The following is a 27063-nucleotide window of genomic DNA, read 5'->3' as shown; positions in this document are numbered from 1 at the left end:
AGTAATAATATCGATCACTCAAAGTCCAAATTAGAGAGTCCTCCTCACAAATCTGGAGTTTTTTATTCTATCCAGCTGCAACTGAAGCTCTAAGGTATCGAAATCCCTCTGTAAATTACGTCCTGGAAATATGCCTACGTCTTTCACAAGTAGATAAATTGTCAATTTTCGTGAAAAAAAATGCAACATTCGATGCATACGTACCACGTGATGAAAATTTTAGAACCATTTCGTTGAAGTTTTCAATTTTTTGGTGATAACACGAAGAAGAAAGCTAGAAAGCATGCCCCAAATAAAGGTCTAATAATTACACTCGAATGAAATTTTATAAAAATTCAATCACCAACACTAATTAGTAATTTAACAATTGGAGGCACAATATCTCACATCATCACAGATCACACATCACATCACATCGACGACCACGATCATCATAACGAGCACTTTCCATTAACCCAACACCAGACCAACTCGCAGCACAAACTACGAACTACTAATCGAGTAATCGACTGATAAAGAACGCGTTACACGTTACACGAACACGACCACCGCTACTTCTACGAGTCTTAATAGACAGGTCGAGAGCCGGTTCCAGTTCCAGTTGCACTGCCTGACGGGCTGACCAATGACCATTGACGTTAGAGCGCGTATTTCGGTCCACGACTTGTTCTAACAGAAATATATTCCCGCTTTTTTCATCTCTGAGCCTCCTGTGCCTCGCCATGTAATGTAGTGGGCTATAGTGGCATTGTTTCTTCATCTCATGATCTCGGACACATGGACATGGGCAAAAATTCCAGCTGCTTTGGTTTCTGTTTCTGCGGTCATCCGCCCAATAACTGTAGTACTTTCTCGATTCGAATCGATTACCATAAACATCGGTTATGCTTTCGCCGGCCATGCCAAGCGCCAGTTAGTCGTATGTTTTTTTTTTTTCATTATTTATCGTCAACGGAAAGGAAAAACGCCAAGTCGATAGCGTAGTATCGTATATCGCGAAAAGAGATAAAGAAACCAAGGCTAAATTACGTAAATAACCCCAAGCCCGTAATAACGCGATATGGAAAAAACACACACATGGCATATTTGCATTCCGAGCAAGAAATATGTAGTACATTCCAAAGAAAACACAATGTTCAAATTTCAAACTCTCGAGTCTCGATGAAACGAACAAAAATGACCTAATTTACTCCCCCTCTTCGTCATCTTGGACCACATTTTCATCATAGTCATTTCGGTAAAAAAAAAAAAAACAAAAAAAAAGTGAAATGACATGACTGTACATAATGTCAACTGATGAGAAAGCTAAAGGTGATATCGCAAAATCAGCAAAAAATCAGTACCACGATCTCACCAGCTGATCCAATTTCAATTATTTTAAACCACAGGATACGAATCTTTCAAAATCCGCTTCCTTCCTCAATTTTATTCTAATTATCTTGCCTAAAGCAACTTTTGCACCTCAAATTTGAAAGTTTCTGATACATTTCCATAGTCACAACAAGTCTTACAAGTTCCTTTGAAAGTTTCCTATACTAAAAAATCGAACATGGCTGTTTGCTACAATAGCTCTTTTTTCTTTCTTCGAAATTCACACACGATTATTATTCGTAAGTTTAGGCAATTGGGCATTATAGGAATTCGCACGTGGCAACGGTGGTCAGTGAGAATGGGACTATTTCTTTAAATCGAAGGTCGATCAGCTCTCCGCCGTGAGCTACGGTTCCGCCGATATCGTGACTTTGAAATATTAATCCATTGGAAGACGGTGCATATTCAGGGTGTCCACTCATTTTTGGAAATGATTTTCCCTGACTTTTCCAGGTTTTCCAGACCAATTTTTCCATTTTTCCAGACCATTTTTCTCAATTTTCTATGCTCACCCCGTACTTTAATTTAAAAAAAAAAATTTTTTGGGGGGGGGGGTAATTTTTTTCATAAGCTTCTCTTCGAACTGGATACATCTTGGATATAATAAACAGCTTAACTTTGATTATTAACTTTTCTAATTAAAAATAAATAAAACATGCATCAAGTTTGGCCAATTGATAAAATACCTATGTATTCATATAACTTAGGAAAATTTTTCTTTTCTTTTTTTGATTTTTGAAGGCCTCAAAATGTGAAATTTGTCCATTTTAAAATGAGAGACAAATTGGCCCGAGCGAAGCGAGGGCGAGAACTTTCGAAAATTTTCATTTCAAGATGCCTAAAAACGAGTTTTTTCTTTTTTGTTTGAATGCGAAGGGTGTTTATTTTTTGGTTTTTTAAATTTTAATATTGGAATGGATGTTTTTTTGAAAGAAGTTTACTCTTGATAAAGAAAAGAGAACAGGCTCGAGCGAAGCGAGGGTGGAAGCTTCTGAGAATTTGAGTTTCGAGAGTCATAAAAACGAGGTTTTTTTATGTGAGGACGAGTAGCTTTTTTTTGGCTTTTAAAATTTTAGAATATTTGAATTATGTTTTTTTTTGAAGGAAGTTGATTTTGAAAAATAAAACAGAACAGGCCCAAGCGAGGGCGAAAGCTCTTGTAAATTTGTATGTACTGTATTTCGAGATGCTTAAGAACGATGTTTTTTTCGTGAGGAGTTCATTTTTTGGCATATAAACTTGATTTTTATAATCTAGAAATTTTTATGTTGCCTTTGAAAAAGAAAAGAAGCCCGAGCGAAGCGAGAGCAAAAGCTTTTGAAAATTTGCATTTCGAGAAGTGAAAAACAGTGTTTTTCTTTCATCACAGGTCCTTATTCAGAATTTTCAATTGATCGTTTTTTCAAAATTCCAGGGATTTAGCGTGAAAATTACGAAATTCCCTGACTTTTCCCTGACTTTTCCAGACCGACCAAATTCCCTGACTTTTCCAGGTTTTCCAGGTTTTCCAGACCTGTGGACACCCTGATATTTCATATACCCGGTGTCCCAGTTTAAATTAGCAGACCGAGCCTTCAGTAAGTGACTGAACTTTTTGAAAACAAATAGCAAATTGATTGAGAGATTTTCTACACATACTTAGTTTCAAAATTAACCCTTTAATGCATCAATTTTGACGTGTTTTTCTTTGAAAAAAAATTTGGCGGGAAATTTTGCAAATTTGTAAATTTTTATGCAAATTGATGTTTTTTATGAAATAAATACCTAAATGAAAAATGAATCTAAAATTGAGTAAATGTGTATAATGAAGAACATTTTGTGACCAATTGGTCCATTATGAGTCCATCGGTGACCATTTTTGAGCAGGTTACGAGAAGTAGAAATGATTTTTTTTAAAAAATGTAAGTAAATTGAAAAAGTGGAATGGTTTTTGAAGTTCAACTCATCAGAGCCCTCTTCCCATTTTCACATTATGTATTCGAAATCAAGGTGTCGAATAAATAGGATAACATGCGAAAGCTGTAGGAAGTTGTTCAACGAGAACTGAAAAAAAAACATCAACAAAAATGAAGAACAAAATTCAAAATTCAAAGCAAAAAACAGATTGAATAAAATATTTTAAAAATACAAAATATGAGAGGATTTTTGAAAAATTCTGCCAAAAAACAGTATTTTATTGCATTTGAACAAAAAAACCTCTTTTTTTTGAAATTTTACCAAAACAGAGGACTCTTTTTGTGATAATTTAAAAAAAAAACAGCTTTTCTGCAATTTTAGGGTGTCCACAATTATTGGCAAGTCATTTTCCCTGACTTTTCCAGGTTTTCCAGACCAATTTTCCGAGTTTTCTAGACTAGGTTTTCCAATTATCTATACGTATCCCATGCTTTAATTAAGGAAGCTTTTTTTTTTGGGGGGGGGGGGTAATTTTTTTCATAAGTTTCTCTTCAAACTGAATACTTCTTCGGATAAAAAAAAACCGCTATACTTTAATCAACTGTTTTCATTAGAAAAAAAAAATGAAACTCTGAATGAAAAACTAAAAATGGAGAATAATTTTTCTTGACAGAAGTATGAAAAATAGCAGAGCTGATGCGGATCATGGACAGATATCATGTTGGGCCCATTTCTAAAATAGAAGCTATTTTTAGGTTTTTGAGAGGGGATCGGGATAGGGATACCTATGTTGAATGAAAATTTGTGGATTGATGTGGTAGAAAATCATCAATTTTGGCCAATTGATACAATATTCATATGACTTACGAAATTTTTTTTTTTTGAATTTTTGGAGACCTCAAAATGTGAAATTTGTTCATTTTAAAATGAGAAACAAATTGGCCCAAGCGAAACGAGGGTGACAGCTTTTGATAATTTTAATTTCGGGATGCCCAAAAACGAGGGGTTTTTTAATAAGAGGAGTTTATTTTTTGGTTTTTCAAATTTTAGAATTGGACTGACGTTTTTTTGAAGGGAGTTACTTTTGAAAAAAAAAGAATAGGCTCCAGTGAAGCAAGGGCGAAAGTTTCTGAAAATTTGCATTTCGAGAGGCATAAAAACGAGGTGTTTTCATGGGAGGACTGGCAGTTCTTTTTTGGCTTTTAAAATTTTAGAATTTGAATCGTGTTCTTTTTTAAGGAAGCTGATTTTGAAAAAGAAAACAGAGCAGGCCCAAGCGAGGGCGAAACCTCTTGTAAATTTGTATTTTGAAAAAAGAAAAGAATAACAAGTCCGAGCGAAGCGAGGGCAAAAGCTATTGAAATTTGTGTTTCGAGAAGTAAAAAATAATGTTTCATCACAGGTCTTCATCCAAAATTTGCAATTGATCGTTTTTTCAAAATTCCAGGGAAAATTACGAAATTCCCCGACTTTTCCCTGACTATTCCAGACCGACCAAATTCCCTGACTTTTCCAGGTTTTCCAGGATTTCCAGGGTTGTGGACACCCTGAATTTTGTCACTACAGTAGGAGCACTTTTTGCAATTTTTGCAAAAATTGAACTTTTTTGCAATTCTGGAAAAAAATTAGAAGAGCTGGACATTTTTTGTAATAAGTAATGAAAAAATGGCTTTCTTAGAATTCTTTGTCAATTTTGTCCAAAATTGGCAATTTTTTTGCAACTTTGGCCAAAGTGGGGCTTTTTTGGGAATCTTGACAAAAAGTGGCAATTTTTTGCAATTTTAGCCAAAGTAGAACTTTTTTTTGCAATTTTGGCACAAAATAAGACTTTTTTTGCATTTTAGCAAAATTTAACCTTTTTTGAATTTTTGGCAAAAAGCAAGAATTTTTTTACAAGTTAAGCTAAAGTAGACCCTTTTTTGCAATAATGGGGGGGGGGATCCATTTTTGCAATTGTGTCATAAAGTATGGAACTTTTCAGTCAATTTTGCGAAAAAGTGGAGATTTTTTTGAAATTTTTGGTAAAAATAATTTTTTTTTGCTATTTAACCAGAAACAGAATCACTTTTGCATTTTAACAAAATTATGCCATTTTTTTTTTTTTTGCAATTTTGCCCCAAAAAAGTAATAAATTCAGAGAAATTTTGGCAAAAAACAGGAAAAAATGGGAAAGCAGGCAAGTTGGACATAGATAATATGATCAGATTATGTCGAGCAGTTGAACTAAACTGGAACATGGACACCCTGTATATGTATACCAATTCAATGCATGTGAAGTCGTTCGTACGTCTATCTACACTGAATCACCAATGTACGTAATTAACGTTATTGGAACCTACAGTGCACACATACGACACATCAAACTGACGCGAAAAGAGTAAAGAAGGATATTTTAATCGATTAATTAATACGCTAATAACCGCGAGCGTTCGACAGCGTATCAATTAGCTTATACACGCTTTCCAATTTACGTATACGAACGTAATAATAATCATTGAAATGAGGATACATTAAACAGAAAAATAAGAAAAGAAAACAATCGAGGAAGATGGAAGAAATCATCTTTGAATATTCGCTACTCGAATTGCCTGAAACTGAATCCAAACCAGACATCGTATCTCTGTGAGAGATTCTTACATTAAATTGTGAAACGACTTACTCATTCCAGAAAGCGAGTATTTGGTATTATAATCAATCGCATTTACACCGCAAAACTTGTACTCACCTAAAACAAACAAAAAAAAAATACAAATGTAAGTAAATTAGTTGATTTTTATTATTATTATCTAATTATCACACATCAGAGTCAACATTTTACAGTTTTGAAGAGAACTAGAGAAAATGAGAAAAAAAGAAAAGAAAAAAAAACAATACTTGAATGGAAAATTTGAAACCTTGATTGAGAAAGCGAAAAATAAATATCAGAACTTTTTTTTTCCAAAATTGCAAAAAATGGTATTTTTTGAAATTTTGGCAAAAAAAGTAGGCTTCTTTGTCAATTTTGGCAAAAGTTAAGGCTTTTTGGAAATTTTGGGGAAGAAATAGATTTTTTTACAATTTTTGCAAAAAGAAAGATTATTAAACATTTATAAAGAGCTGAAAACACCGAGGTTCTACAAAATTAAAGCTAATGTTTGAATATTCGTTCATAAAATAGCACTTTGAATTTTGCAGACGGGCCTTCAATTTTTGAACTAGGTACAGGCATTTTTCAAAAGTGATTATATAAGGTGTCCCATGTGAGATCCAAGTCGAGCTATCAATTTTTTCGTGAAATTTCTCAAGAACAGGGTCTCCTAAACAGATAAGAAACACATTTCATTGATCGGAAATTTATTGCTTCACAATTTTGTTCACGTTCGATTTTTTTTTTTGGGGGGGGGGGAGGAAAAGACCTTTAATTTTTTCAAAAAAATCAGTTTCGCGATGAAAAATTGGAAATTTCTACTGTCGTTTATATTGAGTTCGCGGTTCGCGAAAGCAAAATGAATATTTTCCGGCTACACATGCAAATCTACCGAATCTGAGTCCAGTTTTTGTCGTATAATTACGTCAAGTACAAAGTATACGAAAGGCGAGCCGAGCCGCGCCACACTGACGTATATCCGGTTCTCAGCCGCGATTTATATACGCATACGCGATACGCGAGTATGTCAAACGGATAACATAAGACGGTCAAAAAAATTACATTTTACACACGCTATACAACACATATAATTGCATCATGCTCGTGGGTATATCTAGGACCATTCAAACAGAGAAACTGGTACGACGATGGTTGAATCTTGAGCACATCGCATGAACATCGTACAATTTGGCAACGTTGCCGAACGCTCATTCTGAGCATAGGAGCAATTACAAAACAATTGGCGTTTTTTTAAAATGTCATCGTACGTACGACAATTGACATATGAACGCGAAGCACGTACGTGCTACGTACGTATAGAGCATCGCATCGTGTAAACCACGAATTCTCATCTCGGTTAATGATTTATCAAGTTACACTTACGTATGCGTAATAAAAAACCGCTTCGAACCGAAGCGAAGAAGAGAAAAATTTCCACGAAACCTTCGACCGGCGAACGTCAAACGTGCGTCGCGTCGCTCGCCTGCTTCCTCTTTCTGATCTACGAGTATTTTTTTCAATGACTTTCAACAGCCCAGTGGCAAAATCGAAGTAAACTGCAAATCCATGATACAAGCGTGAAATTCGATAAGCGATGAACAAGCAAACCCAAAAAAAGTTTTTTCGAGCTGGGAAGCCATTTGTCAAATCATATGGAAGGGGTACACGAGGGTTACAAGGAGCAGTTTGGCTGCCCATTTTTCAAAATTTGGTTATCCTCGAGCTCAAAAAATTCCTTTTTCAAGTCTTTTGGGTATCGCACCAAATTTCATGCTTCTAATATTAAAGCATGTGTTTCCAAAACGCACTAACTGTAAGTCCATTTTCAAAGATTCTGAGGTTACAAGGCCATCTAGCATAAAGTTGCGGCCCAAACTGGCTGATTTTTTTATATGTTGTTCCCAAGGGTCTTGGCTACAACATATCAAAAAATCAGCCAATTTGGGCCATTTCTACGTTTCCAAATTGTACTAAGTACCATGAATTTCTTATCAATATTTTTTTGGACTTGGTGGTGCGTTTTGGAAACACATGCTTCAATTGTACCCAGGGCAGTCGAGAGGGCGGAGCAGAGGGGACAGTTTTTCCCGAGCCCACGCTTTCTGAACGCCCGGTAAAAAAAGGGCCTGTGATAGAAAAGTTTGTGTGATTCATGTCTCGAAATACAAATTTTCAAGAGCTTTCGCCCTCACTTGAGCCTGTTCTCTTTTCTTTTTCAAAATTCACAATTTCACATCCTAAAAAAAATCTTTCAAATTTTGAAATTTCAATGCTTAAAGAAACATCATTTTCAGTCCTTTCAAAATACAAATTTTTAAAAGTTTTTGCCCTTGCTTCGCTCCTGCCAATTTGTTTCTTGTTATAAAGTAAAAAATTCACATTTGAGTCCCCGAAAATCCAGAATAGAAAACGAAAATGAACCCCCTCCCCCTGTCAAAAATCTTCCATATAGTTTCGTCTCTAGAGATGGGGTCAAATTAGCGTGTTTTTTGGGTGCATTTTTGAAACTCAAAGTGCCAAAAAATTTTTAAAAAATCAAAATTTCAACAAATTGACCTACAACGCTGAGATTTTGTGTATATACTTTATTTTCAACCCTCCGAATCGATTGAAAACGGGTTCAAATCATTTTGAGCAGTTCTGGAGGCTCAAGCAGATTTTAGGAGAGCTTCAATTCCCACGAAATTTACCCAAATAAATCTGAAAAACTGAAATTTTAACATGTTGAGTCGCAACTCATCAAAATGAGCTGCACGAGAAATTCAATATTTCGACAAAAATTCTTTTTGGGCATTTTTCAAAAGGTCCCAGTATCAGAAATTAGGTCCTGATTTTAGAATTTTCAAAAATTGTAAAACCCATCAAAATGGGCTAAAATTTTGAGATAAATTAAAATACTTCAATAAAACTTTTTTTGAGCAATGTTGTAAAATTTCAAACTTAAAATTGGGTAAGTAACAATTTTTGGAATTTTTTGAAAAAATTGCCGAGCATGCCTCTCAAAATAGGGTAAAGTTTTGTAAAATATCCAAATACTGAGACAAAAATTTTTTTTTGAGCGATTTTGAAAAATTTTGAGCCCAAATTTAATCATGATTTTTGGTTTGTTTAAAAAAAATTCAATACCATTGAACGAAATCGATTAAACTTTTCAAAAAATTCGAAAGATTAATATTTTGGTGAATTTCAAGCTCAAAATTAGATAATATAATTTTCAGATTGAAAAAGTGTCACGCGACCTTTCAAAATTCGGCGAGTGATTTAAATATTGCAATGAAATCATTTTTGAGCGATTTTGAAGAATTTTGAGCAGTTGAAATACTTGCCTTTCTTGAGAAAAAAACTTCCACGCTTCTTATCAAAATGGGTTAAAATTTGAGCAGAAAATCGAAAATTAGTGTCTCAACATTTTTGACCCTTTTTTATCGAGTCCTCAGTGGAGTCGATTTTCCGGAATGATTATAATAATAATTTCTAAAAATCAATCGAATTTCAAGGTTTTGGAGTTTTTCAAAAATGCTCAAACAAGTATCGATAGAAATTCCTGATTTTCTCAAGAAATGTTTACCCATATTATTGCAAAAAGGCAGAAAGAATCGAAGTCGTCGTCATAAATAAAGACTCGGAATCAGAATCTGACACTTTTAGATACAGAAGAGTCTGATGACGTCGATGAGGAACTGGGGAACTGATGAAATTGAATAATGATGAAAAACGATGAACCAAAAACTAGAGATTTTAGATCGATACTTGAACTTGAATTTCTTGGGCTACAAATTGAGCGAAGAAAAAGAGAAGCAGACAAATTACGACTTCAAAAAAATCCCATCTGATAACATCGGTTCATCATTGCCACTCTTTAGATGATGATACAGCACGTACCACCAAGTACCTAGTCCTACATACATAATAAAGACATGAATACGAAGATAAGAAAGGAGGATGGAGAGTGACAGCCTAACAGGTCATTAAATTTGACGAAAATTGGACCAAAAAACAAACAGCAGTCGTGATCGTGATGTTTACAGACAATGCAGCAGCATTATGGAATGGCATGGTACCATAATCGAGTCCATTGGCTTTCGTGATTCATCTAGATTATACCTCTTACCTCACTAACCAAACAAATGTTTACAGAGAGAAATACTGAGTAACCTAATGTACTCGTGACAAGTCAAATCGGCCGGCGTGATCCTATCGCAATGGTAAAACCAACTCGCGACCACAACGAAACAGAATAATGTGACCCAAATACGCTGGCTGGTAAGTGGTAAGTGCACATGCACATTACAGAATGGTGGTATTGGTGGTACATATACTCGCGAGTTTAAACTCACCTGAAATAAATCCCTATCAATCGGAAACCTTTGGCAGACAGCCTATTAGCGAGTTGAGGACGATGGTTTCAAGTAGGAAGATGGGCACCACACCGGGCAGTAGTTTTACACGTGATGAGACACCAGACACAGTGACACTGACACTGACACAAGCGCAACTCGACTCTTTCACAACACGACAACGACCACCATCACTACCGATGAGCGAGCATCGAACTAAGTACTTAGCAAGATCGCAACCTTGTAAGTAAAAACTCGTAGGTAATCGTGATTCGCGATCGTAAATAACCAAAGCCGAAGCGAACGCGTCCGCAGACAGGCTGACTAATCGAGCGAGGAATTCGCACTGAAAAACATAGTCATATAGTCGGACGGACACGGCAGGGACACCTCCGACCGTCGGACCGTCGACCGCCGCCGATCGCCAGCCACCGTTCGCGGCTCGCGGACGTGCTGACGTAGCCCGTTGTACGCACCGAGAAGCGAGAGAGACAGAGAGAGAGAGAGAGAGAGAGAGAGAGGAGACCGACGAGACCGTGCAACAAGAAGAATGATGAAAAAAGCTACGTAAAAACGTGTTTTATGCGGATTAATGCAAAAGTACGAGTATGACGACGTTGCACAAAATCTTTCTACATACAATAACTCTTTGAACGTGTACGAATAAGAGAACAAAGATGACGATAAAAAAAATATATAAAAAAATAAAAAGGAAACGCACTCAAAGTACCATGCACATTACACACAGCACAGCCGAGATCGACGACGACGACAACGACGACGAGAACAACAGCGAAGCATGGAAAAAAACATCGCATGCAGCCTCTCTTCTCGCGTGTACTCGTGTACTGATCTCTGCTATGTTCGGCTTCGGATACACTTACACTGGCACAGCTACAGCTACAGCCAAGCCAAGCCACAATACGAGTATTTCGCTGCTTCTCACACAGCACCACCACAGCACAGAGAGTTCTCAGCGAAAAGAGACGCGGACGCGCAAACAGTTATCCGGTCCATTTGTGTAAGCAATCTCGTTCCCGCGAACGAATCTGAATCGATTTTTATAGATCTTTCTTGGCTGCCGCCGTCCTCTCAGCCCAGCCTGAGCCATTACCGTTGCTCTTGCCCGGCACAGCGTCGCCGCCACCGTTTCGTATACTGTATTCAATGGTCCATGGTCCAGCCAATTCTCAATTCTTTCTTTCGTCTTTACTTCGTATTACATACACTGATAACGTCATAATGCTATTGCTACCATCCTCCCTTCTCCTCCTACTCTTCCTCATCCACCCGCATACTTATTATTGCGAAACCATCGCGGCTAGGGCTATTTGAAAATCGTCCTCTGTTGGTCCGTTATGGATCAACGAATTCAATGAAACTGTGCGGTGTTATTGCATAGTTCGTCGACTACATCAGCTCAAATTGTCTAATCAAAATACCAAACCAACTCGTAAAAAGGACAAGTTGCGTAGATCGAGTCAGCGTTGGTGATTAATACTTGCTGAAACAGGGAGATGGAACGTCCGAAGGACTTGGAAGGGGACTGGGTTTCATATTCGTATCTATGAGGTTCGATTCGTTCGAAAACAACGCCATCGTATCAGCATTATTTCAAAAATTGTGAAAATTGTCGTAGGGGTTGAGGCTTAGGAGGGGAGAGGGTTAGTGCGGCATCAAACTTGTACCATTTTAGCAAAAAGCAGAACGTTTTGACAATTGGAGTAAAAAAGTAATACTTTTTTGACATTTTGTCACACAAAACTCACGAAAGAGATCTCCGTGGAAAAGGTTTACCACCCAAAAAAGCTTGAAAGTTGCACCCAAATTTGTATACAACCTAGGATACATTTTTGAGCGAATTTGACCACCATCGCGAATTGGAAAACCCTCAAAATGAAAAAGAATCTACAAATTTCATCTTCACAACCTCGAAATGAAAACAATGAATTCTACAAACAAAATTGAATACGAAAAAGCCAAATGTAAAAACAACAAAACAAAAACTTGAAATTCTAGAAATGAAATCGATCTTGAAAAAACTAAATTGCAACCAAAGAAATAAAATGGAATCAAAAACCAAAACCGGAAACGATTGTTAGAAAATAAAATGTAAAAACTAAAACACACTGTAATATTCTGGCTAGATTTCATCAGTATTTTCATCCGCTAACTTTAATCACCTCACTAATCGGTTCAACTCCTTCATCCCCTAACTCAATTAAAACTCTATAAATCAAACACTTACCCACTGTTTTTGAGTCAATAAACAGTAAAATTTTATAGCTCTGGGCTCTTCGATTCCCACAGCCACCCCCGATTCACACGATAATCCGATTCTCATAAATGTCAAAACTTTGAAATTTTTATGGCTGTGGGCTCACGTTTTTGCTCTCACGCTTGCGACTATTTCGACTTGGGGTAATTGCAAAAACGATTTTTTTTTTCATTTTTGCACTTACCACAAATATTTTTTTCCCCTAAATAACTTGAAAATGGTTCAAAATTACAAAAAAATAAACTTCCACGGTCACATGATGAGTTACACATTAGAGAAGTGATTAAGTTTTACTGAATTTTTAAATTATGGCTCCTTTTCAATGTTTTACTAATATATTTGACAAAAAATGTATTTCTATGACGAGTTTTTTACATAAAAAACATCAAAAATGATCAATAGTTGATTTTTTGTTCATTTTAGCGAGTTTTAAAAAAAATAATTTTTCAACATTTTATCACTCCCCCGAAAATTTTTTTGGGAAGTGGAAAAGTTATCGAATTTTTTACCGAATCAATACCACAAATACATCAAAAGTTAGCAAATGACACGTAGAATACAGCGAGTGTGTTGAAAATTCAAAAAAATAAAAAAAATATTGCCCACTTTTGCATTTACCCCAACATGGGGTAAATGCAAAAGTGGATTTTCAAATTTTCAAATTGCAATTTTCTCCACGATTTGTGGACCAAATTGTACCAAAATTTTACCATTGATAGAGAACCCCCTGAAGTATAAGTGGTACAAATTTTAGCTTCATCCGTGCGATAGTCTTCTCACAGCGCCCTCTCAAAGTGTCATTAATCAAAAACTGCTTTGCAATTACCCCATTCTACCTTAAAAAGTTGACATAATTGGCAATTTGTATGTACAAGAGCTAATGAGCTCTAATTACTTTTTAAACCCCTTTAAAATTAACCACAAGTACATTCAAAACATTGATATGACATTTACAACTTTTTTATCACTTACTAATAATTTAGAATTGTAACCCTTTTTCATTTGTCACGCGCTCGCACCCTCCAAATTGCAATTTTACGATGTCATAAATGTCACCCGCATTTAAAATCGTGCATCCTTATTGATCCTTTCCCAAAATAAATTTAAATCAAACTGTCTTACCAATTTACCCATCTCGAAGCCCTCCCTCTCAAAAACTAACCAAATTTTATTATAAATACAATTAGGGTGAGTTTACAAATCCTCAGTTGAATTTGAACCTTCCAAATAGATACTTAGAGTTCTGTTTAATGGTTCGTTTCTCAACTACTGAATTTTCAAGGTCTTACATACTTACTTACTTATCAAATTTTTGAGTTCACAGTTTTTTTATTCATTTGTTCACTAATTTTCAATTATCATTTTTTTCCTGAGATTTATTGAATTTATTAGCGAAACAATTTATTGGTCAATTATTTTTACTCTCGAGTCGAAGAATGTTTTTTATCGCACATTTTATAATTTTTCACAAGATGATTCGAGAATTTCAATTTTGGTCTGTGAATCCATTCACAGCACTACAGGTTTCCTGTATATTTTACTAGTTCAATTTATTCGACAATTGGTAAGTCTCCCTTTGGAGTTTTATTTATTTATTTAAATTTTAGTCCAAAGTTTTATTTAAAAAAATATACATATATGTAAGACATTTTTTTGTAATTTTTTGCAACAATAATCAAAAATTTTCGGCTTCTAAATGAACCCATTCATTGTCAGCTGACCTTCCACTATACAGAGATAATGAAGAACCCCTCTCAAATCTCTGGCCATTGCCACTGCATTCTCATCATCAGCTCATCGCCTTTATCAATTCCGCAAAAGGGCATTTACGTACCTTACATAACAACTGGTAGTTCGTTCTGTTATCTGCGCTCAATTAGTCAATTCGCATTTTTAGAACCGAACAGGGCTGGATGAGTCCTGATGAGTCTAAAACGTCTGCCACATTAAAGGTACCTGATAAAACCCAACGAACTCGCAGAAATAGTGCACCTGGATGTGGAATTTTCACCATTGATAATTTCGTATCTTTGATAAATGCCATTATACTAGTACACATGGGTAGTATGTAGATGTACCAGTGTGTAGTGAATGGGTATGAGGTGCACCATGCACATGGATAGCACGAAGGTACACCACCACGTGTAGACCGGATCAGCTGATGTGGGCGAGGAAACATCTGCTACCACGAGATTATAAAATGTACTACCGGTACGTTTGTATACGTTGTATACATACGAGTATACGATCACCGGTACACGAGTTCTCTGAATCGATGATGAAAAAAAATGAAAACTGTCACCTAATCACGTACACATTTTTAATGCTTTTTTAGGACTTTTAAGATGAAAACTCTAACTGAATGGTTGCCTAATGAAAGCGCAATGCGGACCACTCAAGTTATATGTAGAGGCCGCACAATACGCACACGAGTGGGACTGGGATCTACAACGATTCGTCGTTTACCTCTCGTACTCGATGCTCGGTTCAAAGTCCATTCACCCGAGCAACAACAAGACCGAAGGCGGCCATTCGGATGGTGGAGGTGGATTCGCCATCGCGCCAAAAATTCAACGCACGAGCGCTTCTTTCGGCTAGATTCGTAGTAAAATGGGCAGCTGATATCAATCTTTAAGATGGATCCGTTCGAGCTCGAGGTGGATTTTTGTCTCCGATCCAGGTTGCAGTGCAAACTGTCGTTCCACATTTTCAGTTCTAAAATTGACAGCGAATAGCAGACATGGTTTTTGATCTGTTCGAGATGAACGTGATCGCGAATTCGGCGACAACCAAATGACGATGGCAGTCAGTTGTACGAGTATGAGAGGAAAACATCAGAAGTGCACGTGTTGGTCGACCTTGAACCACTCGACCACTCGCCTAAACTGGCTTCGGCTCTGGTTCTGGTCATGATCATCTCGTACTACCGCATCGGGAAGATGGAAAATGAAAAATTATTGCCATCAACATTGCCATGCCACCGCTATGCGTCTGCCTCAGCCTTTTTTTTTCGGTGGCATCGATTCCCCAATTAACGGGAAAACCTCTTGGTTTCACGAATGGTGACAGAAAATTCTATCACAACTATCCTCCCGGTTTCCTGTTCCATCCTCGTACCTTTGAAAGGTCACGATGGCTTGAACTATCTTCACCCATGATAAGAGCTCTCATCTGAAAATTCATTCCGGTATATCCTTTGATATGGCTTCAACGTGGACTCCATTTGCCCAATGATAGTGCGACTTGGCATGGCAGGGCCAATGACTCGCGCATCTTCGAATCTACGAGCAATAAGTACGATAACCTTTCTCGAAAATGCTGGAAATGCCATTCGAGCGAAATAAACCAGCTTCGAGTATACTTATTACAATTTTCAACTGCAATACCGAATAGAGCATCGACATCGATTTCGACTTGTGCGTTGGTACGAGTAACTAGCTCATTACGCGATTAGATACGTGGTTATAATCGGTGGGTCAATGTTCTGCACAATTCGACCAATTTCAACTCGAACGATAATTTTGGATCCGTTCGACGTGTACATGGTCTGAGAACCCCTTCACGCCATTTCGAACGCAACCATGCGTAATTGTCGCTTTCTTCCGGTGTGCGATTTTCAAGCACAATGCTGACGAGTGACGAGAGACGACGACACCGCGATGTTAATTATTTTTACAAATAATTATCCCGAGAGGTAGACGAGCGGATAGTTTGTGGCCGGATTCAAATCATCGGCTGGTCGAATCGTGTTAGCGTATGAAAATTGCTATCGTTAAATGGCTGGAAATTGTTCCATGTAGTGAGGTTCAACGTTCATCTGGCACCAGAAACTAGAGACCAGAAACAAAGTATCTGACAGAATTTTTGTTTTGAAAAAATCACTACTTGTTTCAACCAAATTTTTAGATAGCTCTCCCCTCCACTCGAGCACCCCTCCATCGCACACATATGTACAAATTAACGAAATAAAATTTTTCACAGGGAAATCATCAACAAAAGAAAAATGAAATTAGACGAAAATTTACTGGCTAAACTGACGTCATATATTCCAATACTGTAGCCAATTTCAATATTATCTTTTTTGCAAAAATTTCTGAAAAAATGAAGTTTTTTAAAACTTTCGTTGCTCAAGTTTATTTTTTTTGGAAATTATCGAAAATCCAATTTTTCCGAATGAATCAAAAACCGCGAAAAAGTGTCACTTCTTTGAAAATAATTGCCAAAAAATCTCACTTTTTAGCAAAATTGCTGAAAATTCTCACTTTTCCCCAAAAATTACCAAAACGTACAGCTTTCCAATAATTTTTGCTTTTTTGCCAAACATTTTTAAAAAGCCCTGCCTTTACTGAAATTATTCTAAAAATTGTGTTTTTTTTGGGAAAAAATTCCAAAAAGTCCCTCATTTGGATCATTTCACGTCAATTGAACCAAGAAGTGGTAGGGGGGTTCGGCGATTTTTTTGAAATTTTTCCGGTGGAAAGACCTTCCGAAGGGATGACCAATGGCGCAAATCGCAGCCCTCTAGCCCATTTTTGAAAGCAGCCAGGGGGTGTCAATGTTTTCAGTGAACCTAAAATATCATCCATTTCAGCAGTGGATTACTCGATAACCCCGATACCTACCTACCAAAATGGAACATTTTCCCATAGTTCGGGGGTTTAAAAGGCTCTTTGGCGATATCATAAAAATCAGTGTTGCCACTTTTTTTCGTACAAAAAATTAGCTCAAAAAGTTTCGAAACGTAGTTTTCACATCGTTCCGACTCTCAAAAATGCTGAAAAACATATATTATGGACAACTTTTCATGCTGAACAACATATTAAAAAATTAAGATGGTAACATGTTGCAAAGTTGATTTAAAAAAATTTAAAGTTTGAGAAAAAATGCGATTTTTTGATTTAAAACATGAAAAAAAGTTTTGATAGGTGAAGTTGACCCATTTGACCCCTATTTTTACGTATCAGTGGAAAAAGTTGAAAAACACTTTCATTAGATGAAATGAACTCCACACAAAAAAATCAAAATGCGAAAAAATTCGATTTTCAATTTCAAACATCAAAAAAGTTTAAATTTATTCAGTTGTCTTATTTTGACCTCTTTCTGACGTATTTCATGAAAAAGTTGATAAAAATTACATTCACAACAAAAAAATAAAAATTCGTTCATTTTTCGAATTTTTTCGAATTTTGATTTTTTTGTGAGGAGTTTATTTCATCGAGTGAAAGGGTTTTTTCAACTTTTTTCACAGATACGTAAAAATAGGGGTCAAATGGGTCAACTTCACCTATCAAAACTTTTTTTCATGTTTTAAATCAAAAAATCGTATTTTTTCTCGAAATTTAAATTTTTTAAAATCAACTTTGCAACATGTTACCATCCCAATTTTTTAATATGTTGTTCAACATGAACAGTTATCCATAATATATTTTTTTCAGAATTTTTGAGAGTCGGAACGATATGAAAATTACGTTTCGAAACTTTTTGAGCTAATTTTTTGTACGAAAAAAAGTGCCAACACTGATTTTTATGATATCACCAAAAAGCCTTTCAAACCCTCTAACTATGGGAAAATGTTCCATTTTGGTAGGTATCGCGGTTATCGAGTAAGTAATGCACTGCTGAAATGGATGATATTTTAGTTTCACTGAAAACATTGACACCCCCTGGCTGCCTTCAAGAATGGGCTAGAGGACTGCGATTTGCGCCATTGGTCATCCCTTCAGTAGGTCTTCCCACAGGAAAAATTTCAAAAAAATCGCCGAACCCCCCCTACCACTTCTTGGTCCAATTGACGTGGAATGACCCATTTCTAAGAATTGTCCATATTGTGTTGCTTTTTTTCTACCAGTAATTGCTACGAGTAATAAAAGCCCTTCTTTTTTCTAAAAATTTAAAAATTTTCACTCTATCGCTCAAAATTTCCGAAAAATTTCGCTTCTTTTTATCAATTGCAAAAAAAATAAATTGTCCAGTAGATTCGAATTTACTGGTAGAGAGCTGGGTCTTGATTCTTTTTCGGATAATTTTTCACGATTGTGCATAATTTGTGTGTACTTACATGGCACTTTTGCAGTCACCAATGAGATTGCTTAGTCAGAGACCACACCATACATGCGTTTGGGAGGTTCGTGTCAAATACACACCGAACTATCACGTACGAACGTGCGATAATTTAAAAGCAATTTATTCCGGCCGTGTAATAAAGTAAGACAATTAAACTGGTATGATGCAATTCGGCCGTTTATTCGTGTACTACAGGCTATAGCCTATATGCGACCACGACCGCACTGACCACCGCGCCGCACCTCGTCTTATACCTTCTCTCGCCCCGTCTGCTTATTGCGACACGAATGTAATGAGCGTATTACATGACCACGCGGAATGCCGCAGCTTTTATAACACAATTCGAGCCAATGCTTCACTATACGAGTAGTATAAACGTCGCCATTTCGTCGGTATTTACAGAATCTGGACTGTGGACTGCGCCAGTCGAGTCATCGAGACGGACAATTTTTCAATTCGTAAGTATCTTTTATTGTGGGATAGGTATAACATTCGCATATACGAGTACTCGTACATACAAAAGTGCCCACCATTACACAGGTAGATCTCTATAGCAAAGTATTAGGCAGTGGTATAATAATAGCAGCGCGCCCAGCCCAGCACGCAAATCGAATCGATCGAATCATTATAATAGCTCTCATTGCAGTGGCAGCGACCGAGTAGGTCATCGAACACCGAATCGGATCGTATACTTATTAGAACCTTTTTTCTTTTCAGTTTTTTTCCAGCTCTATAGCGAGCAGCAAGACTCGACGAAGGTACAGTTCAACCATCGAGAACGTCTGGCTTCGAAAAGAAGTGTTTTTATTGTAGCAAAAATGAGTGAAAATGAAAAAACTAACGACCGTGTCATTTTGCCAACAACGGAACATGGATTTGTACATATGTACAGCAAGAATGATGAACAAGTATGAAGAATGAAAATCCTCAGAATTCGGAGCTTCATTAGGGCAGTCTGTGGGAAAAAATCGAAAAAAGATCAGTCAAATTCCACGGAGACTTTTGTTTTGAGTTGAAAATCTCTCAGCTTTTGATGTTCTCAGCCCAGGAAAGAGGGGCCCTCGAGAAAGAGTCATTTTAGAAAAAATTGAAAAGGCCAGTTCTTCAAATTCTTAAAAAATGCTCAAAGATTGGAATTTTTGATATTTTTGCGAAACGTTAACCAATTTTGATAGATTTTTAGGTAGATACTCAATCAAAAATCCTAAAAATCATGACCACAATTTGCGCTCAAAGTCATCCACAAATGCTCAAAAAAAAAAATATGACAGAAAATGTTGATTTTCACCCAAAATTTTAGCTCTTTTAATGAGTTGCATAATACTTATTCAAAAATCCGAAAAATCACGACCCAATTTTGAGCTCAAAATTTCTCAAAAATGCTTAAAAAAGTATGGAAAGAAAATTTTGATTTTCTCCCAAAATTTTAGCTCGTTTTGATGGGCCTCATGACTACTTTCTCAAAAATCCAAGAAACATGACCAAATTTTGGAATCGGGATGCTCGAAAAAAATTCAGACAAAACTGCCCCCCTTCCCTTCACAAATTTCAGTCATTTTAATAGGTTGCACGCCACCTTCTCAAAAATTCCAAAAATCGTAGCCAAATTAGGCACTCGTCAAAATTCGACAAAAATGCTTGTAAAAAGTTCTGATGGAAATTCTCGATTTATTTCCGAAATTTCAACGAATTTTTTAATAGATTGCACGACACTTTTTCAAAAATCATAGCCCATATTAAAACTCAATATTCATCAGAAACGCTGCAAAAAATTTCGATAGAACTTTTTGGGTTTCTCCAAAATTTTATCAGATTCTGAGGTTTTGGGTCTCGTGACACTTTTTCAAAAATCTCAAAAAACGCGACCCAACTTTGCCCTCATAGTTGTTCAAAAATGCTCAAAGAAGTTCTGATGGGAATTTTTGATTTTCTCTCAATATATCAGCCTATTCTGATATGATGTAAGTTACTTTTTCAAAAATCTCAGAAGTTATGACTCTAATTTGCACTCAAAACTTTTAAAAAATGCTCAAAAAAAGCTTGATAAAAATTCTCATCTTCCTCTCGAAGTTCCATTCAACGTTGATAGGTCACACTACGTTTTTTTCAAAAATCCTGAAAATCAAACCCTAAAAGTATTTTGAACTTCTTAAGTTTTGATTGAAAGTTTTGATCCGAAAATCATCACATTTTGGTTTTTTAAAATGCTCAAAATTTGGTTTTTATAAAGAATTTTTTTAATAAGTCCCAAAAATCATTTTAAACTCAAAATTCTTCAAAAATGCTTGAAACGAGTTTTGAAAAAAATTTAGACGTTCTTCCAGAATTTTAACTAATTTTGACAGATCAAATGACATATTTTGTGCTCAGATTTTTTCAAATGCCCAAAAAAATTGCGATGGAAATTTTTGATTTCATCTTGAAATTTCAACTCATTTTTATTTTTTGTATGACACAAGACACTTTTTCAAAAATCATGAAAATCGTGACCTGAGAAATGAGCCAACTCAGGTAAGCATACCAATTTGGAATGAGAGGAGGGTTCCATTGCCAGGCGAATTCAATTCCCAAAGTCTACATATATTATATTATTTAAAAACATTCGCTTTGATTTTCAACGATGCATTTTCAAAATTCGGGGCTTTGCTCAATTTTTTTCTACGAAATGATCCTGAAAAGCTCTCTGAACGGCAACGACATAAAATAACGCAGCCATAGCGAAATGATTGCAGGCGTGAAAATTTTTATCAGCATGGTTCGTGACACTCTTGGGAAAAAAATCGACGACTTCGCCACGAGCACGCAGATGATTTATGCGTCTAGCAAAACACGACACCAACGACGACGAGACACTTATTTCAAAGTTCTCCTGCAGCTCTATGTGTATTATGTATTCTCACAACCTCACATAGGTAACGAAAACAGTACATAGTTATCATTTTACCAATCTTTCCATGGAATAATCCCTCCAACTGAAACTTTACGCGATAACGACATAGCTATGGATGGTAAAGCTATCCTGCCTACACTTACACACAATGTTCCAAGTGTAAAATGGAAAACCGCTTGTGAAAATGTTCGAGCATCTGCGACAAAGACGTCGTCGTCGTCGCGTCGTCAAATGTACAATGTATACGAGTACGAACTGTACGAACACAAAATAGCAAACAGCCAATCTCGAAGCAATAAATTACCGCCGATATCAAAACAAAACACGTTGGTATAGACGACAAAGGTTAAAAGTTCGCTAGCTAGGTAAGTAACTAGGTAGGTAAGGTATAGGCGGGAATATATCATCATTATTTTATCGTCGACGACAAAGACGACGAAGACGAAGACGACGTCGGCGTCGTTTTCGACACGTATGTCGTATTACATGTTTACATTCGCACACTTTGGTACATATATTTTTACGTGATTGCGAACCGAGTACGTAAGTACGTAACAACGTATTATCGCCATATCCATATTATACAAATGTTTAAGTTAAAAGGTCTGCGTTCATGTAGTTCGGAATGTCGCGCGATGTTCATATTTCCAACGCGTGATACGACCTTGGTCTACCCTACCTTCACCCATCTCCAAATTCAATTAATATTACGTGAATAATTTATCGATTGTTTGTCGCCACGTCCGTCCGACACATAAGTCGAATCGTGCGATATTCGTATTTCTCCCCCTCCTCCAAGTACATATTCTATGTCTTAAGTACTATAACCTATTTTCATGGTCATTAAAATGGTCCTATTTCCAAGTACACACAACCACCATCAACAGAACCGCAGATTAGTGAAACCAGAGTTCACGAATCAGTTTTCCATACGACACTCGTCATTAACACATTAATGACTCGGGATCAACTATAGGTATTTGGTACGTGGGACGATACATCAATAGGCAAACAATAGCCTGAAACCGTTTTCAAATCAGCCATCGGAGAACACGAAATGAGAGTGGTTCTTCATCTATCCTTAATACGTACTTGAGAAGCGTTAATAGGGCGGAAAATTTTCAAAGATACGAAAACAAAATTACTACGGTGTTGGCGAAGGCTTTTCGTACCAATTGAAGCGAGCATCAGTCCAGTTTTTTCAAGAGGAAAACATCGTGAAAAATAAAAATCTTCGCAATTATCATGTACTAAGTAATAAAAACAATCGATTGAAGCCAATAGTATGACACGAGGGCGACTGGCGAGGAAGGGCTAGGAGGGATTCGTTTTGTTCCTTTTCAAATATCGTACGAATTTTCAAACGTATTCGACTCATAAGTCAAAAATCGTTCGCGACTGAAGTGACTCTAAGGAAATAAATATGGGTGGATTTGAAGGAAGATAACCGATGAGTCGTTCATGAACGATTTCGACACGAATCGGTGAATGGCTTCGAAACGTTTACATTAGAGGTCAGTGATTCATTCGCGAATTGTTCGATGAAAGGTTTGTGGACCATATGGAACGACTGAATCAAATCGCAAGAGAAAACATTCAAACGTCTGAAGAAGAAAAAAATATCCACAATAGCAATTTGAAATATCATCGTTGATTTTTTTTTCAAGGAGGGGGGGGGGGTGAAGGGTGGAAATGATTTTTTTTTTAATGAAACCACATATGTACAAGCTGCTGAAAACCACAATATTTCAAATTTTTACACCGAAAACCCTCAGAAGAGTTCTATCACCCCGTATGAATAAAGAAGGTACAAGGTACACGTGTTCATGGTTCACGAATTGGCCTATTTTTCAATAAGCTGAAACCTCATTTACGCCGAAAATCGAGGCGAGCGTTATTAAAATAAAGGGTTCGGGTCAGTTTATCGCCGCAGCCGAGACAATACACGTTTATTATGCATGTGTACATACGACGGGTCTATTATACGAGCACTTACGCTATGACTACGAGTAAATGAGTATATGGAAACCACGAACACAAGCTACGTATATTCATAAATTCGTAATCGTATTCAAAGGCTATACATACATATAAGCCTATAAGGTACTCGTGGACCGGGCTGATCGATTTTTTTCGGTCAAATTAATTGGAATGGCGACAAAGCAGACAGGAAAGGCGTCACAATGTGTCACAGAGTAGATATCATTCACTAGATATGACCTTTGTGAACTTTAAAAGTCATATTGAAATCATAATACAAAAATTTATTGAATGAACTGATACCAAAAAAGTGAAAAATAATTTTTTCCATCAATCGAGAAAAAAGCTCAAAAGAACATAAACTGGAAACCCTTTTTTCCAAATACATTATTTGTTACAATTTTTCAAAATTTTATTTGTTTTTTTCTGATGTGTTAGAAATCAATTTCTGGTCAAAAATGCAAAAAAAAATGAAATTTTACCAAAAACTGACCTAGAAAGCGATCAGTTCCCAGCCATTCTGGGAGCTACAGCTGATTTTTATTTTTAGCAAATTTTTGAGTTTTTTGTTCAAAAAGTAAATGAGAAATTTTCAAAAAAAAATCCCAAATATTGATTAATCATTATTTCATATTGGTGGTGTTTTTTTTCAACATTGCAGGGCTCTACATAAGAGGACTAAAATATGCGTTTATGAAGATTAAGAGGGATTTTTTTCTTGAAAAAGGGGATAATTTAGAAGAATTCTGGCCCAAAAAAGTAAAATTTTTGGTTACTTACATTAAATTTTTTTCACTTTCAATTTTTTTACAACGTTTTTTTCATTTTAAAAAACAGAGCTCACGTCATCTTGACGAAATTTTCAATCCTCCTCCCCTCCTTCCTCCACCCATCGCCACCAAAAACCAACTACTCCGGGAAGGAGAGGAAAAAAATCAAAATTTTATGAGATTTGCTTTTTTTTTTCTTTTTTTTGAAGATTTACATGAAAGGTAATCTGGGGAGAAGGTTGAGAATTTGAAATGGAAATGATGAGTAGTTCCATTTTCACGAATAATAAACGTATGAAAGTTACATACTTTTTCAGTTTTTCTTATCCTTGAATATTTTGTTTGAAATAATTCATGACTCACCTGAAACAAAGAAACAAATTTTTTAAATTAATTGATAGCTAATAAAAAAACAAAATACACAAGGCACGTGCGCAAGAATATAAGTGATACCAATTTTGTCAGTCATTACTGTCAACTTGAAGAAACCCAAAAAAATTTGCAAGTTTTTTAGCAATTTTTTTTGATTTTTTAAAAAATTGGCACAATTGAAAATTCGAAAAATATTGCTGGAGTCTTCAGAACGGCTTAAAACCACCACCAATTGACCAAACAATTATTTTGAAATTAGGGTGTAAGATTATTTTCAGCTTTTCAACTGCATCCAACCATTTGCAGTGAAATCTTGTGAAGCTCCAGAACTATGTATGTACTTATGATAGCTTAAAACCGTTTCCAATCGATTAGGAAAGTCAAAAAATAGGCCACATGTACCATTTTCTAAATTTTTGCCTTTTGATTTTCACAAATTTGCCAAAAATTGAAAAACGCACTTCAACACTTGAAATTTTGGCTGATGTGTATTTTTACAAATTCCTTCGACTCAGCTTCGTCCAGTTCGAAATTTTTTTCCAAATGGGAATTAAGATATTTTCCTTTCTAGTACGTTATATAATACCTACACGTTTTGCTAAAGAGTCAGCTTCACAATCATACACCAACAGAAGCACTTCAGCTGGTAAAATCGACACGTGTAGTAGTACATCTCGTAAATACGTTTAATTTTGTACCCTTATATACTTGTAAATTTCAGCGTATACAAAATTACAAACTTGGTAAGATTACGAGGATAAGTTTTCACTTTCATTTCGTACATAAAACTGAACATCTCGTAGAAGAAAAAGTGGACAGCATAAAAAAAAGTTTCAACTCGGATTCTGGAATCGCAAAGTTATGTCGAAAGTCGAAACGGACACGTGTATCGCTGTTGGAAAAGTTCTACAGGTTCCACTTGGATGTTTATGTATACTTATTCTAGAGAGGAGAAGAAGGCAGGAAAAATTTCTCGGAAAGTTGATATTTTTCTTTCCACGGCTAAGTAGGTAGGTACTATATAGCATGTCTTACGTCAAGGTATCCGGAAAAAAGGGCGTATCTGATGAGTTAATTTTCGATTATTTTGAAAGCAGCTAAATAGATCTTGATAATTTTGCAGAATTCACACGCGAATTACGTAATTGTCTGGGATCTTTCTTCACATATCAGGTATAAGAACGGTTTGCAGTGACTGTTAATTCAAAGGGGTATTTGAATTTGAGAACTTTGAGAAGAAACAAAAATTACTCGATCATCGATTTTTTTCAGTAAATGGCCAGCGATTATCGCCTGTGAGAAATTTTTCATACTTAACATAATATGAAATAAGGGAAAACACACAGCAATGCTAAAGGTGTAGTTTCAAGTTTGTCATGTGATCAGTGATGGATGATGCGGCGAGAAACGGGCAGAAATCCATTTATGTATTAGTGTTTGTCACCTGAGGCGATATGGAAATGGATATATTGATATTTCGACAGCTGGATGTCAATTTATGATATGTCGTGTTCATTAACTAAGTAGAAAGGTAAGCCACTAAGTAGATAATTAAGAATAGGCAGGTATTCGACTTCAAACGTCGGAGTATCTGCGACATACGGCGACTTAGACGTGTGATTAGACAATAGACACTTCTAGGTGATGATGGTTGATTTTACGAAATACGAAATTAATTGCTCGAAGCATATAGAGCAGCGTAACGAGTTGTTTACTCAATATTGCTCGTATCTAGTTCTACGTAGGTACGTCTACGTACTTCAAATCAAATCAAATCAACTTTATTTTTTGCAATAGGCAGCATAGCTGCATTTACAAAGTCGACTTATTTACTAACAATGTATAAAAAAATGAATAATAGAATGAAATAATATGAAAATTTAAAGAATGCACCATGTACAGCATTATAGAGGTGTGGGAATAGCACAGATACATATTTACATAAATGTCTTCGATAAAGCAATAGAATAAAAAAAAAAAAAAAAAAAAAAACAGAACAAAGAAAAAACAGAAAACATAATTGCAATAGAAATACATTAAAAATAATTTTAGAATTATTTACAACATCACAAAATTATTGATCACAAAACAGAAATTTAAAAGAAACAATGATGCTGTATAAATGATCATTACTATTGAAGACGATAAATCAAAAATACAAGAAGTCACTGAAAGTTCAGTTTCAGATGCACTCAGTTATGTAACAGCGTCCATATACTCATCTATTGAATAGAATGCTTTTTTTAGCAGCCATTTTTTCAGAGTTTTAGAAAATAATTTTGTGCAATTGATAACTTTGATTTCATTTGGAATTTTGTTATAAATTTTTGCAGCCATGAAGTCGATACTAACTTGGTAAAATTTAGTCCTGAATTGTGTGCTATGTAGTTGTTGGCTATTTCTAGTATAATGACTATGTTGAGGGGTATGTAATTTTACTACGCCCTTCTTCACAATTTGGGCTATCAGAAATATGTATA

General features: G+C 35.9%; 1 protein-coding gene across 8 annotated transcripts in view; it reads right to left on the bottom strand.

The window, feature by feature from the left end:
* trc (Serine/threonine-protein kinase tricornered) overlaps positions 1-27063 on the bottom strand; it is a 158743-nt gene that overhangs the window by 25258 nt on the left and 106422 nt on the right. Inside the window, exon 1 of one of the 8 annotated variants that reach the window (XM_065368360.1) lies at positions 10231-10594. The exons of 5 other annotated variants lie outside the window; for them this stretch is intronic. Coding sequence is in view for 2 of the 3 variants with exons in the window: in XM_065368357.1 (XP_065224429.1) it covers positions 205-229 (25 nt within the window). In the remaining variant the exon portion in view is untranslated. Of the gene's footprint in view, positions 1-204; positions 492-5926; positions 5993-10230; positions 10595-27063 lie in introns of those variants that run through there. 2 more of the 8 variants (XM_065368358.1, XM_065368357.1) reach the window with 2 other exon arrangements.

The sequence above is a fragment of the Planococcus citri genome, chromosome 5 (assembly GCF_950023065.1).
Source record: "Planococcus citri chromosome 5, ihPlaCitr1.1, whole genome shotgun sequence".
In the NCBI taxonomy this organism is placed as follows: domain Eukaryota; kingdom Metazoa; phylum Arthropoda; class Insecta; order Hemiptera; family Pseudococcidae; genus Planococcus; species Planococcus citri.
Note: the sequence above shows the minus strand (reverse complement) of the source record. Positions and strands in the feature narration are given on the sequence as shown.